This window comes from Pantherophis guttatus, chromosome 5 (assembly GCF_059756535.1).
Source record: "Pantherophis guttatus breed Tessera chromosome 5, ASM5975653v1, whole genome shotgun sequence".
NCBI classification, from domain to species: domain Eukaryota; kingdom Metazoa; phylum Chordata; class Lepidosauria; order Squamata; family Colubridae; genus Pantherophis; species Pantherophis guttatus.
This window is the reverse complement of record NC_142067.1, coordinates 115,834,429-115,849,870: the sequence shown is the minus strand read 5'-3', so window position 1 is coordinate 115,849,870 and position 15,442 is coordinate 115,834,429. Positions and strand designations below refer to the sequence as shown.

Sequence of the window (15,442 nt, the reverse complement as noted above, 5' to 3'; positions counted from 1 at the left end):
AGCCATTTTCATCCTGGCACCTTCAGGGTGTTCTGACCTAGGCTTCCTGAGTCAGTAAAACACACGAGTCGTCCCAAAAACCTCTTTTATTGCAACAGCTGTGAATTCTGTTCATTCACAGATGAGTCCCAAATAGTTGTAAAGAGTCCTTCGGGATAAGGCTGATAATCACCCACCTTTATCTCCCTTGACACGCTGCCAAAGACCTAATTGGCAAAGCCATACAGAGTCCAGAATCAAACAGAGCTTCAGGCTTTAAACTGAACTGAATTAACAACGTTGCTTCCTGCAAAGGCCCACGTGCCTTTGCTTCTCTTTTAAGTCTTATGGGAGGGGCCGATCATCTCCAAGCCCTACTCCCGAGTCATCCCTTTTGTTTTAATTGTTCTTGCCTTCTGGCAGCTCTGCACATGCGCGCACTGGGAACAGGCTCCCCCTGTTCCTCTGCCTCGCTGAGGTCCGACTCTGGAGGCTCCGGAATCTGCACATAACTCCCAGATGGCCCTTTCTCTGCCTGTGGCGCAGAGCCCTTGTCCGAGCCTTCCCCAGACTCTAGGACTGGCTCATGTTCCTCCCCAACCTCTTCACTGTCCGATTCCGCTGCCAGCTCCGCAGGGCACAGGCGGATCACAATACAGGATTGCCACAGCGGAGATGAGTTGAGCTGTGGGAACGGGACGTGGGAGGAAAAGATAGCTGGGGGATTGTAGCCAAAATAAAATTCTTTCTTCTGAGAACCAAGGACTTTCCCACCAGGTGCGAGGAGGTGGGATCTGAGACCAAGTGACCCTTGGACTGTGACCTAATTGGATCATGTGATATGACTTACATGGGCAGGGGAAAGAAAACTTTACTTTTAACTAGGGGGAAACCCGAGGGGGATTTAGAGTCGGATTTCCCCAGATGTGCCAATGTGACATGCCTAATAAATCTATACCTGGCCTGCCTTGGAGTTTTCGATTCCGTTGGATGTGTTACTTAGAACAGAGTTCCGTGTTGAACTAACAGCAGCTTTCTCTTATCTGGATTTAGCCCCTGCTTGTTTATTTCCCCACCCAGAAGAGTCTCTTGTTCTTTTACAGAAGTGGAATCGCCCAACGACTTTTACCCAGTGCCGCCTCCCTACAGCGTAGCTACCTCTCTTCCCACTTACGATGAGGCGGAGAAGGCCAAAGCTGCAGCAATGGCAGCTGTGGCAGCAGAAGCAGCAGCGCAAAGAGTGAGTAGGCGGTTTGTGCCACGTAATCGCGTACTTTGGAACCTACACCACATAAGTCTGTGTTTTGTATGCACCGCATTAAGTGTTTTTCCTAGTTCTACTGTACGTTTGCTTAGAGTTTTTTTTTAAGGATACATATTTCTTATTTAAGCATGGAGGTCTTTTTAATCACTTCAAAACTTAATCGCTGAAAGGGGCACAAGGGGCACTTGCCTGTAACGGTAACTACCCAAGCAAGTGCAGCCTACAGGTAGTCCTCGGTTTACGACCCCCAATTGAGCCCAAAAACTGTTGCTAAGCGAGACTGTTACTCAGTGAGTTTTGCCCCTTTTTACGACCTTTCTCACCACAGTGGTTAAGTGAATCACTGAAGTTGTTAGGTCAGGAACACAGTTGTTAAGTGAGTCTGGGCTTCCCTATTCATTTTGCTTGTCAGAAGATCTCAAAAGGGGATTGCATGACCCCAGGAAACTGCAACTGTCATAAGTACAAGCCAGTTGCCAAGCATCTGAATTTTGATCATGTGACTGAGGGGTTGTTTCAATGTTCCGAAGTGTCAAAAACAATCATAAATCCCTTTTTTTCAGTGTCGTTGTAACTTTGAACGGTCACTAAACGGACTGTTGTAAATCGGGGACTAGAAACTCAGTCGGTGCAGTGGCTTTTTTCAGCCTTTGACAAGCAGCAACGGCAGCTTCTTTTCCCCAATTCCTGATAGATTTCTGTAGATACTAATGGATTGTATTTAATCTGACAATGTCACAAGTTAAAGTGCCACATAGTTATGCTACATCGGGGCTCAACTTCCTAGACAAGTAATAGAATTTACACAGGGTAGCCCCCTTTATTTAATCTGTGATGCAAGTTGCAGGTTCTAATTTGTAAATACTGTGCATATTATGTTAACAGTAATATTTTTATGATATTGTGTATTGTATACAGTTCACGCAATCCCAGAAAGCATGTAATAATACAGTATAATTTTGTATGGAGAGCAGTAAGCAGTTTTTTAAATATATTTCATGTAATGTTATTAGATTATATTTCATGTAATCCTCTTATATATATAAAAAAATTGCAATGAATCAGCGACAAATGGTTGAGCAAAATTCACTGTATGTGTTTAATAGGAATAATTTACCGTTAATTTCCCCCCCAAACTTTGAATTACTGGGTTTCGGTGTCCTCGGTTTAACTTCTTTGTATCTTAAATTTTATTTAAAAATTAATTTGCAGAGATAAGAGTTTTAACATTTTGACTTGTACAGAATGATTTAACACACGTTTAGTTCTTCTGTCTTATTTTCTTTACATGCTTAGCACGGCCATTTTAGGGAGTCTAGGAGTCTGTTTGATGAAATATTCCTGAGTCCACCGGAGGTATGGTTCCATTCTGTGAAGTTTAGATTTTGCAGTGAAGTTTATTTATGGCAAACAGTCATTTTTTTAAAAAAAAAAAAATCTTTTCCTTTTCTAAATAAAATTACCCTCTCAAATGAATACTTTTCATAAAATGAATACTTTCATAAAAGAAAGTGATTTATGTTGCAGTTCTGTTCATTTCTGTTTGGAAGTGCCCTCTTGCATGCAGTAAGATTATAGTCCCAGTAAAATGAATACAAGGCACTAATGGATTGTAATATCTCTTGGCTGCTATTTGCATTTGGTTTCTTTTTTTGTATTGTGTTTTTTGACTGTTTTAATTATTTTTATGATTGTTCGCCACCCAGACTCGCTGGTTTGAGATGGGCAGCTGTACAAATTGAATAAATAAATAAAATGGAAAATAAATAAATATCAAAGGGCAGTCCTACATAGATTTATTTAGAGATGGGCTGCACAGAGCAGGGTAGGGCATATTTCAACACATTATGCATGGGTTAATTTTTGTTCATAAGGATATTTAACTCTTTTTTTAAAAAATTTTTTTTGTTAGATTATAGAATAAAATACAAAAATATGAAAGCAAATAAGAGGATACAATGGGAAGGAAAAGGGGAAATAGAAGTGAGGAGGGGAGGGAGAAAAGAAAAAAAGAAGAAGAAAAGGTGTTGACTTCTGACTCCCTCTGTTGCAGTAGAATAAAACATCGAACCTGAATTTTTTACTTTTCCATAATAATATAAACTAGACATTTCTGTAACAACAAATCAGTCCTAATTCATAAAACCCAAAATCAAAGTTTCCTTTTTTTCCCCATGTCAAGCACAAAAGGCCAGAATCACAAAAGAACTTACTGGTATATTTTTTTCTTTAATCAAAACATTCAATTTAGCTATCTCTGCCAGCTCCATCAACTTCTGTAGCCCGTTGTCCATGGTGGGAATTGAAGTGTCCTTCCGCTTTTGGGCATACAGTAGTCTTGTTGGCGTCAACATATATAAAACCAAAGTTCCAATTTTTTTTTTCTAAGTCTTTTTTCATTAAACCCAGAAGAAAAGTCTCTGGCTTCAGAATGTCCATCTCCATTTTTAGAATTTTCTGTAAGGATATTTAGTTCTTATAATTATGGAGAATAATTATAGAGGCATTTTGTTTAAAAGGCCAGACACCATGAATGAGGGAGTAGAGGTCATCCACACTCCAGACTGCTCCAGGGCACTCATGTATTTATTATATACACTTTGCTTTGAATTTGATCCTCCCAAAAATACTTCGGAGCACTCATGCGCCAACATTGTAAAGCAGCCATATACCTTCTTTCAGAATTACAGAGTTGCCCTCAGTAATTATAGGTAGTCCTTGACTTACGACTACAGTTGAGCAGTCTGTCGCTAAGCGAGACAGTTGTTAAGTGAGTTTTGCCCCATTTGTACAATTTTTCTGGCTACCCTTGTTAAGTGAATCTCTGCAGTCATTAAGTTAGTGCCACAGTTCTTAAGTGACTTGGGCTTCCCCCTTGACTTTGCTTGTCAGAAAAAGTGATGAGGTGACCTGGACACACGGCAACCGTCATAAATATATGCCAATTGCCAAACACTTGTAGTTTGATGTGGGTGACCACGGGGATGCTGCAACGGTTGTAAGTGTGAAAAACGATAATAAATCACTGTTGTAACTTTGAACAGTTCACTAAACAAACTGTTGTAGGTCAATTACCTGTACTCAGTGATTCTTGGAAAGGACCCAGGTGCTTTTAAGAAGTTTCCCACAGATGTTGCATGATGCTTGAGCTGCCTCTTGGAGATCTAATTGAAAGAACTAAATAGTCCTAGTGTTCATTTATGTAGCACGTAATACTGTTTAGAGAGCTTTTAAGTTTTAGAGTTTACATGCTGTTTCCAGTACAGGGAGCAACTGAGATTTGGATGAAATTGGGGGTGGGGGGGCTATTTCTAAAAGCAAATAAGGTTTCCAATGCAATTAATTTTCTAGTGGGAGACAATTTCAAGAATGAATTACACTCCTTAAATCTTAAATCTATTTTGTTGTTGTTTGTGTGACTAACTTAGTTGTTTACCAGAATAAGGGATCAGATTCTACTATTCTGAAATATGTTCGCTTAATGTATCTAATATTTGTTTGTCTTGGATTCTGCTCACTGGAATATTCAAGGATAAAATTATTATTAAATTACATAATAAAATAGTTAAACTATTGATAGCTTTCATGTTGATGACTGGTTATTTAATCACCGTCATAAATGAATATGTCAGGGGTGAAATGCTACCAGTTCGGTCAAACTGGTAGTAAAAAAGGCTAGTGATTCGCCAAACAGGTAGTAAAAAAAGCTACTGGTTCGCTGAACTGGTAGTAAAAAATGTAAAAATAATAATAATAATAATTCCGATGAGCGACGCGTGATCTTCGGAACTTTTTTTTTTTTTTACTTTTTTAGCATTTTTTTACTACCTATTCGGGTTTGGCGCATGCATGGCCAGCGAACCGGTAATAAACTGGTTCAGATTTCATCACTGGAATATACCCTAGGATATCTGAATGTAAAGTTCAGATATGTGTTTCTCATTCTCTCATGTGCTTATAATAATATCTTACATTCTTCATACATTTCTCAGGTAATTAGGATCAGCAGATTTAAAGGGATATATATCAAGATATGACTTGATACGATTTTCAATAATTAGAGAATTCAGTGCTTTAACTCCTTCTGAGACTACTGTTAAAAATAATTAATTAAAAACTAGCGAAATCATTCTATTTCTATAAAAGAATTAACATTTGTTGGCATATAATTTTGACTATCTCGATTTAGAGTTATAGTACTCTAATCCAGATTTTGTGATCCTCTTTATGTTTACCCTATTCAAATATAATTTCAGGGATTCTAAGGTTATAGCAATTTAAAAGGGAAATAGCCTGTTTATTTGCTTATTTTGGCAAATAAGTTTTAATGATGAAGTAGCAAGTTGAAATCTCTAAATAAAAATTTTGTTTATTTCAAATATTTTTGGAGTGTAGAAAGTGATACATGAATTTAATATGCTTTAAAGGATACTACTTCAGTTTCTGGAAAGTCTTTTTAAAGAAATAAACCTAGTGTTTAAGAATAATTCCCAGTTTAAAAAGAGACATATACTGAGTGGATTTTTTAAAAAACAAACAGTTAAAATAGCATAGCAGCTTACCTTGTTTCAAAGGATGAAGTGCATGCTTTCTAAATTAGCTTGCATAATTCTGCTGAGCATTCATCTGCATATTTGTATTTCAAAATGAAAAACAGAGATTATTTTGGGAAGAGTTGCAACGTGTTGTGCTGCAAATTTAGTTCTTTGAAATTGCATGCAAATAAACTGCTTTAGACAATTTATAACGGCGGGTGGTGGGGGGGGCTGCCTGCCTAGACAACTTCATGTAACATTTTTTTGGGACGTTAGCGCCCTCTGGTGTTTGAATATCAGCAAAGCATTAATTTTAGAATGCTTTCAGTTCTTTGTGGATTGAATGTTGTGATAGTTTTTACTATTGTTGTTGCATGTTTGGATGGCCGTGCATTGCATGTCTCAAATCTGGGGGATGTAAAATGTTAGTGAAGTATTAGTTGTATACTTACTGTATTTTGTAATTTATCAAAGTTATGAAATTCTGAAGTGTCACATCCTTCCCATATGGATCATTTGCATGGCCCCACTGTGGTCAACATGTGGATAAAAACATTTGGGTTTCATGATTAGTTCATTATTGGTTTGCCTTATAAATATATTTTCAGTAATCAATAATCTTGTCAGCCTAGTGTCTTTTCCTTTGTATCCTTAAGAATGATTTTACCTCCCTTTGGATGCATTGTTTGGCCAATATACACACATCAAGTATTAAGTAATACAAACGTTCCTTCTGAATAGAAAGCATAGATATTCTTACATTCTTACTTGCTTTCCATTAGACAGTATGAGAAAATGTTAATTGAATGTATCTAGTGAAATACTCTGCCAATGGACATACATTAGGGCAAAATAAAATAAAAAAATAGCCAGATGTTGCACCGTATAAAAATATACTTGCCTTTTTTGAGTGGAGTACATGAAACTCATGATTATACTATGGATTAGTCATTCCTTCCTGCTTTCACATATAAAAAAAGAAAAGGTTTCAAGACACAAAATGAGAACAGTTAGAGAGTGTTGTTTTTAAAAGTTTAGTGGCTGGCTTACCATTGGAAGAGGAAATCTTGAGAATCTTTTATTCCCTACAACATAATGTTTCTGAGCAGAGTATCCCAAGAAAACAAACTATATACTTAATGAAAGATACTCACTTGCAGCGAATCACACAACATTCTGGAAATAGAATGTTAAAATGTTATAGAATGTTTCTTAGCTACTAAGAGACTCTATCAAACACATAGTCCCAAAAGTGCTTTTTTTTCAAAAGGCAACTGGACTTTGTTTTTCCTTGCAGAGGTTTCACTTCTCGTCCAGGAAGCTTCTTCAGTTCTGACTGAACGGTGGAGAATGGAAGGATTTATATTCCTTGCAGTCATCTGGTCATTAGCACTCCTTATGAGGATCATTGAGGTCACTTGAAGAGTTTTTCTGTGTCAAAGCTGGGATTAGAATCGAATAATAAAATAACATGCATTTACCCTCCATATTTCTTATTTTGCAGTGGTTCAAGGGCTGTTGTCTATTACAACTGTGGCTAGCACAATAACTAGTAATAAGTGTTGTGTGCCATAGAAATGATCTTTAGCTAAGGACTGATATAGATAGATAGATAGATGGATGGATGGATGGATGGATGGATGGATGGATGGATGGATGGATGGATGGATCGATGGATGGATGGATAGATAGATAGATAGATAGATAGATAGATAGATAGATAATCTAATAAAATAAAATTCCTTTGAGTTCCATTCCTGGAGACTTCTGGTCATGGCAACAGCACAAAAATAGTTTGTAAATGCCTTTTTCCGAAGTTTTTTAAAACCTGGAAATCTGTTATTTTTACCAGCCTCCAATTCAATGACTACAGTACTCAGGCCTGATCCTGTATATTATATCCAGGTTCTGCCAAAATAAGGTAAAATGTTCTAACAGGCAAGCACATGAATTCCACCAGCTAGCTAATTTTAGATTAGTTACAGAGAGGTAGAAAAAGGCCATCTAAAGTCCATCTCATTATAAAAAGAAAATACAAATAAATAAAAATAAATAATTAAAAATACATAAATTAGAAAGAAAAAAACCTCAAAAGGCAGACTCGATGGACTACTCAATCTCTTTCTGCCATCTGTTTCTATCTACCATTTTTACTCTAAAATATAACTTAAAAACTAGGGCGTATGGCTGCTAGTAATAAATGCAACATAAGATATATTTTGAAGATGTATTGTTGATCTGATTTTAATGAAGGGTCATGGCAATTTATGTCTGATGTAACCGGATAACTGAAGTACTTCCCTTCGGTAATGCATCCTTAATTTTATACATAGATTCCTGCAGAAAGTTGTGATTTACAAAATCTTACTTATTATCATTGTGTTAAAATGTGTTTTTTGTCCTCTTAAAGGAAGAAGAATATCCCCCGAGAGATGACTTCAGTGATGCAGACCAACTCCGTGTGGGGAATGATGGCATTTTTATGTTGGCTTTTTTCAGTCAGTAATTTTTCTATTATTGTTTTAAGTTACTTTCGTTTAAAGGAGACTATTTCTCTCATACATGTATATCAGGGGTGTCAAACTCAATTTCCTTGAGGGCCGCATCAGGGTTATGTTTGACCTCAGGGGGACCTGGGTGGGCATGGACAGCTTGACATTCATGTCGGGGGCGCCTGTGGTGGCCCAAGCATTCTGCCAGTGCAAACAGGCTCCCTAGCTCTGTTTTTGGCTGGGACAGCCTCCTGCAACCCTCTGCCAGCTAAAATGGAGTGTGCGACCCTCCCGAGCACCCGTTTCGCTAGCAGAGGCAACAAGGGCCGATCCTTCGCAGTTTCCAGGGTGGTCCCGCGGGCCAGATCTAAGCACCCCGTGGGCTGAATCTGGCCCACGGACCTTGAGATTGGCATCCCTGATGTATATGCACTGCTGATAGGAAGGCAGAAGTGCTGGTAGGATGTGGCAATGGGTTGGAGAAAATGGGATTGTCTTTCCTGCAAATGCTGAAAATGTATATTTGCAGTTAATAATTTCAATTAAGTTTTTCCTCATTGCAGAATAATAGAATACAATGTACTGAATAACTGTATATGTTTGTCACTTAAGTTCCTTTTAAGAGTACGTTATCTCTTGGTGATGGAGAGAAAACGTTTATTTCTATATGCATGCCTTTGAAAATATAATGTGTAATGAAACTGGTTGCAATCCATTTGTGATATGCGACTGCCACCTTGTGACAAATGTGTTCATTACAACTTTAAAGTTCTAAGACTTGTAGCGTTTTTATCATAAGTAAGATAAAGTAATATGGGAAGAAAATTATATTCTTGATGATTAATATTCCTATAAATGGCAACTGACTGGACAAATAGTAAACCTTATAAATAGATTAACAAGATAAAAATGAACTCTTAAAAGGCCTGGTTTATATAAAATTTGCATAATGCAATACATAAAATATGCTCTCTGAAATATTTAAGATAACCTTTTTGAGTCTTTTTCTTAAGTTGTTTTTGAACAATGTTCTACCGGGAATGAAGATACAGCAATTGAATTGTTCCCCATAATTTATGCATACAAAACAGTGAGGGACATGTTTTGTTTGTTTTTTTTTAAAAAAGATGTTCTTATTTTAATCCAAATTCCCATAGTGGCATACTAAAAGCATATTTTAAAAATTAACACCAATTATAAAACATGGCAGCTACAAAGCCTCTCGAGACAGGCCTAAAAGTACAGATTGAAATGCTGATATTAAGGCAGTAGACAGTTCTCCTAACCAAGAGAATTGCCTACATTATAGGGTTCTCCAGCTACTACCTGCCTAACACCAAAAGGAGGATATCAAACATTGTTCTTAACACAAAAGTAAACGTGATATAGACAATCCTTGAGATACCTGTTCCCTACGTTTTCCAATTCTGTAGATTTTGGTAAATACTAATACATTAGAAGACAATGTGATTGTTAAGCCATAGCAACAGATGTTCCAATGTTGGTGTAAGCAATAGAGATCTGATTTTTTCTTCTCAGCAGTGGTAAAACTCAGAAAGGCTGAACAGAGATGCCATTCACCTCAAAAAGGAAAAAGTGCATCTTTTAACCTCCATCTTTCACATGGGAGGAGGTTGATAGAAACCAATATTTTCTATGTTTCAGTATATTTCTATGATACTGTGGCATCAGGCAGGATCCAAACATAACTCATCCTCTCGTGATATTTCACCAGCCATTGAAGCCAGAAATCTGATTGCAATCAAATCATGGCTTCTTGGCCAGGTTTCCATGTTCTAATCCATGGATTCCACTCTCTCACCAGGATACACTTCATTAAGAAGCTTCAGTCTTGCAGTTCTCACCTAGATCTTTGTTACAAATTTCATATCTGAAATATAATATCTCATACACGAATCACCAAAGGACCATTTTTAAAAATCATTTTTGTGATTTCACGCTGGCTTTCCGCTGGCAAGATCTAGAGGGGTTAATAATTTGCCTTTCCATCACTTGATAGCAATCCCAAGCAGTTTAACTGTTAATAATTGCCTTCCATTTGAAAAATATTTAAATTCTCAAATGCTTTCCCGTTTAATTCAAGTTTTAACAAAATTTTGTCTCTGTGTTTTTTTTTAGTGGCATTCATTTTCAACTGGATTGGATTTTGCTTATCATTCTGTATAACTAACACCATAGCAGGAAGATATGGTGCAATCTGTGGATTTGGATTGTCTTTGATCAAATGGATTCTTATTGTCCGGGTGAGGTTTTTTTTATTTGGGGATTCTGCTTTTTGGTTTCAGTATGGAACCATATTAAATTAAATGCAATTAATTATATATTCCTTAGTCTGTTATAAGGTTGATAAATTATTCTCTGCTAGTAAAAAGTCAACATATGGAAACTTTAAATTATATTGTATATTGCAACGAAATTTAAATGGCTGTTTTGTGTGAAGTTATTGGGACTTTTGCTTTTAGAATTCCTGCTTTTACGTTTATTTACCACTGAAAGCCTTTTTTTCCTTACTGAAATATGAATATGATTTGGCTTGCTATGCATTACTTAGTTTGAGTTATATTTTAAATGAGAGCCAGTTTGGTGTAGTGGTTAAGGCATCAGGCTAGAATCTGGGAGACCGTGAATTCTAGTCCTGCCTTAGCCATGAATGCCAGCTGGGTGACTTTGGGCAAGTCACTCACTCTTAGCTCAACTTACCTAACAGGGTTGTTGTGGGGGAAATAGAAGGAGGAAGGTAGATATGTTCGCTGCCTTGAGTAATTTGCAAAACCAATAAAGTTGGGATACAAATAAATAAATATATGTAGGCTTATTTCCATTGATCCAAGAAATTCATTGATTTTCTGCCAGAGTTCATATCTGCTGGTCTCCCAGAGTTCAGAGAAGAGCAACAAAGATGAATAGGGGCCAGGAGACTAAAACACATGAAGAATATTTGCAGGAATTGAGTATGTCTAGTCTAGTGAAAAGAAGGACCAGGGGTTACATGATAATGGTGTTCCAATATTTGAGGGGCTGCCACAAAGAAGAAGGGGTAACTGCAGGCTGCCCAGAACCCTATGCTAAGATGGGTGGCCAATAAATTTTATAAATAAATAAGTAAAAGTCAGAATAGCACATGGCCTTTGGTCTATTAAAATAAGTGCAGAGGTCTTTTTATTGGAGCATGTTTTAAGTTAGTTTTGCATATACTGTACCATAAGTCAATAAAGACAATCTAAAACCAGGGTTTAGAGAATGCCACTTCCATTTGAAATATTTTATATTAGTTAGTGATTCTGGCTAGTCCTTTAATCATGAATATTTGTCCGTTTTCCTAAAATCTAACTGCATTTGTTAACACAAAGGCATTGGTTAAAAACTATACTTATGGTTGTTTACTAAGCAAACAACAAAAAAGATGGGAGTGTAAACAAAAGATAAACCCATAATTTTTAAGCAAATAAAAAGGAAAAGAAACTTGAAAATGTGGGTGCATATTTGTACTTGTATACATTTTAAGGAAAAATGCAAATGCAAATATATTACAATTTTTTCATTTAGCTAAGGCATTGTAAGTATATTTGATGAATCTCAAAGTTCTTTATTGCATTGACATTCATCCGAAAGTGTTTTCCATTTACTGAAAAAAATGTTAACATTAATTGATTTAAAGAAAGAAATACTTCTGTTTTCCAGCATTTTGGAATAACAGCGTTATTGGCTAATAAGAGGAAATTAATCAGTTCCTTACCCTGAATTGATTTATAAGCGTTAGGAAAATAAACAGTGACTCAACCACAGACTCCATTGTTGAAGACTGTTCTATGATTTTTTCCCCCTATTTTCCTAATCTTTGACTAAAAATGCCAGACTAATTGCGCCTTGCTAGAAAATACAAAATACATTTGTTTCCAACTCACAATACCACCTCAAAAGTACAGAAGTAACCATTTTTATCTGATTTTAAATTCCTTTTGCAAAAAAAAGTCTTGAATTAATTCGACTTTTAAAAAAAGCTTGGCTGAAGAATATATTACTCCTTGCTTATATTTGAAAAGAAAATGAACCAAAGCTTTCCTTAATTGTTCACAACATAAGAGATTGCCCTCTCTTATGTTGTGAAGGAAGCAGACCACAGAAAGGAAGGACACTTTTAAGAAGCCATATCTGTGGCCCTTAATCTCTAAACAGAATCATATTCAAATAGGTAGTCATCTAGATAGCCAAATTCCAAGCTATTTATGACTTTCAAAGTTTAAAACAACCATTTAAAGTACATCTGGAGAGCAGTTAAAAATTGTTACAGGGTTTTCAACATACTTCTAATACTTGCCTTACATTGTACTCAAATGAGCATCTTGGGGATTTTTGGTTTTAATATTAAAAGATTATTATATTGTTTTGGATGACAGGTACTAATGTACCAGTAGAACAATAGTGGTGAACTTATAGTGGTAAAGAGACTCATGTTTAATATTTTCTCCACAAATTGCTTAGATTTCTTTGTTTGCAACTACACATAGCAAAATATCTAGTGTTTTCTTTACTGTTCTAATAATAGTACTAGAACATTTGTTTATTTTCCTAAATTCATTAACTGTACTTCCTTTTAGCATTTCTGTATATCCAAAATACATCTTTGTTGCATCAGTAATCTTTCATATATAACAGTGATAATTTATATCTTGCCTTTTTTTTTTTTCTTATCAGTTCTCAGATTACTTCACTGGCTATTTCAATGGACAGTACTGGCTTTGGTGGATATTTCTTGTACTTGGTAAGTGCTGATCGAAAGGCTCAATTTCCTGGTTTTAACTCTCTATAAAATCCAAAGGCAAATTTAAGAGAGAGTGAATATATCATGAATGGGTGCATGCCTCCTTGAGTGTGCATTTATCTGGTGTGCATAGATCAAGAATGGATCTAACTGGTCTGTCACAGACCAATGCCATAAGCAGAATTTTCGTAGCGTAGTAAGATGCTTGAGTATTCTAAAGTTATGACTTTTTAGTGACTTGATTTCCATACTGCAATTGCTACTGAAATTAAATCTTTCATTGTAAAATAAAATACAGTGAGAAAAGGTAATACACATAGGCAAAAAACAAATAAACAAACAAAAAATACACCAAATGCACAGGTATAGAATAGGTAGTATTCAATATTAGCAACTGCAAGAGGGATCTAGGTGTTGTAGTAGATTAGGGGCGTCAAACTCAAGGCCCGCAGGCCAGATCCGGCCCGCAATGAGGCTGAATCCAGTCTACGTGGCCATCCTGGAAACTGTAAGGGCGCGTCACTTCGGCCCGGCCCACACTATCCCGGCGTGCGCACGTGCACACAGGCCCAGTTCTCCGTCATCACGTGCACATCAACTAAAGTAGTCTGTGGGACTACGGTAAAAAAAAAAAGTTCAGACCTTCCAACCTCGCAAGATCTTTTTTTTTTTTAATGAGAAGTTGGAAGGTCTGAACTATTTTTTTTACTGTAGTCCCACAGACTACTTTAGTTGCTCTGCATGCCATGTGGCGATGGCGAAAGGAGGTTAGTGAAGGATGTGGCTGCCCTGGGTGGCGGGGGTGAGAGTTTGGCCTGGCTGAAGGGCCCTCAGGTAATCTGGGGCGGGGGAGGGCAGCTCTGCACACCCTGCCTTGCTTCGTACTCCATCCCCCAGCCTTGCTTTGTTCTTCACCACTTCTCCTTGCTCACTACCATAACCTAGCAGGAGACTGAGCAACGCACTGGTGCGATGGCCACAAAGCGAGGCAGTGGGGGGTGGTGAAGTACAAAGCAAAACGGGGAGTGCAGAGCTGCCCCCCCACACCCTACACCGGCTTACCTGAGTGCCCCACCAGCCAGGCACTGAAGGCACTGAAGACAGGGAGAGAGAAAGAGAGGAGGGGGGCTCTCCAAACTCTCTGTGTGTCTGTGTATGAGAGAGAGAGAGCACGCGATCCCTGCTTCAGTTGGGGCATTCAAGCTGCTGGCAGGAGCCACCTGAGCAGCCGTTTTTCTCCCCATCCTCCCCACTCAAGCAGCGGTGGGCTTTGCGGGACAGCAGGGCCTCTCATTTCTCCCCCAGTGCGGCAAACTCCAGCTTCAGTCAGGGCATTCAAGCTGCTGATGGCGGCAGCCACCTAAGCAGCCATGATTGCCCCCTCCCCAACCAGCCAGCCAGCACCGCCTGACCTGTTTCCTGCCTGGCCAGCTGGCGCAAAGCCTCGCTGTTCTGTCTTATAAGTAGCTACAAACTACTAGCAAAAGTGGCATTTGATCACAAGGTGAGAAATGTTTCTCCTTTAGCATTTGAGCATCCAAGAAGGGACAGGAAAGACAAAGAAAAAGAAGGAAAGGGGAAGAGAGCAAGGAAGGAAAAAGAAGAAAAGGGAGGGAGGGAGGGAGGGAGGGAGGGAGGGAGGAAGGAAGGAAGGAAGGAAGGAGATTATAATAAGAGAGAATGAGGGTCTGAGTTAAATCCTGCCTTAGCACTTGGCCACCAGTAGCCCTGCTGCCTTTGGTCCCCTCTTCCTGACCTTTCCTGGTGGTCTCCCATCCTATCGCTGAGGATGCTTTGGTTATAAAGCTGGGTCTCCTCATAAGGAGATGGAGTGGGCCTCCCTCTGACCCACACACTTTGCCCTCCCGCGCACACCATGAGCTACCTGGCCCAGGAGAGTGAGCACTGCAGCAGTGGGAGTTGCCACACCCACACTCACCATGGCCACACCTACCTGGCTCCCTGAAGTCATCCACAATGCTGATGCGGCCCTCAATGAAATTGAGTTTGACACCCCTGTAGTAGATCACACTTAAATATGAGCCAGTGGTGCGCTGCAGGTGCCAGGATATTTAATGTTTTTAAATATTTCATATTCTGTTTCTGTTTTTAGGCCTCCTTCTATTTTTCCGAGGTTTTGTTAATTACCTGAAAGTTAGAAATATGTCTGAGAGTATGGCGGCAGCTCATAGAACAAGATTTTTCTTCTTGTATTAGAGGTAAGCCATGTTATTCCCTTTATAAGTAAATACCGTACTTTTTGGAATATAAGACGCACCTTTTTTCCCCCTAAAAGGGGGTGAAAATTTAGGTGCGTCGTAGCCCCTAAATGTAGCCCCGCCCACCCACTGGCCCCCACCCTTTGGCCTCTGCCTCCCAGCAATTTACC

The 15,442-nt window shown here is 38.3% G+C and overlaps 1 protein-coding gene and 1 long non-coding RNA gene across 5 annotated transcripts in view; one reads left to right on the top strand and one right to left on the bottom strand.

The window, feature by feature from the left end:
- NDFIP2 (Nedd4 family interacting protein 2) overlaps positions 1-15,442 on the top strand; it is a 64,246-nt gene that overhangs the window by 42,743 nt on the left and 6,061 nt on the right. For 2 of the 4 annotated variants that reach the window (XM_034417120.3, XM_034417127.3), the window contains exons 3-8: positions 1,083-1,219; positions 2,540-2,599; positions 8,189-8,276; positions 10,410-10,534; positions 12,987-13,053; positions 15,167-15,272. In XM_034417120.3, coding sequence (XP_034273011.2) covers positions 1,083-1,219; positions 2,540-2,599; positions 8,189-8,276; positions 10,410-10,534; positions 12,987-13,053; positions 15,167-15,270 — 581 coding nt within the window. In that variant the 3' untranslated portion in view covers positions 15,271-15,272. The remainder of the gene's footprint in view (positions 1-1,082; positions 1,220-2,539; positions 2,600-8,188; positions 8,277-10,409; positions 10,535-12,986; positions 13,054-15,166; positions 15,273-15,442) is intronic. The other 2 variants (XM_034417144.3, XM_087895499.1) reach the window with 1 other exon arrangement.
- Positions 4,324-6,320, bottom strand: LOC148113563 (uncharacterized). The gene is made up of 3 exons (XR_015734589.1): positions 6,231-6,320; positions 5,806-5,869; positions 4,324-4,407 (listed from the first exon to the last, which is right to left on the bottom strand). It is a non-coding gene; the product is annotated as an uncharacterized LOC148113563 (long non-coding RNA).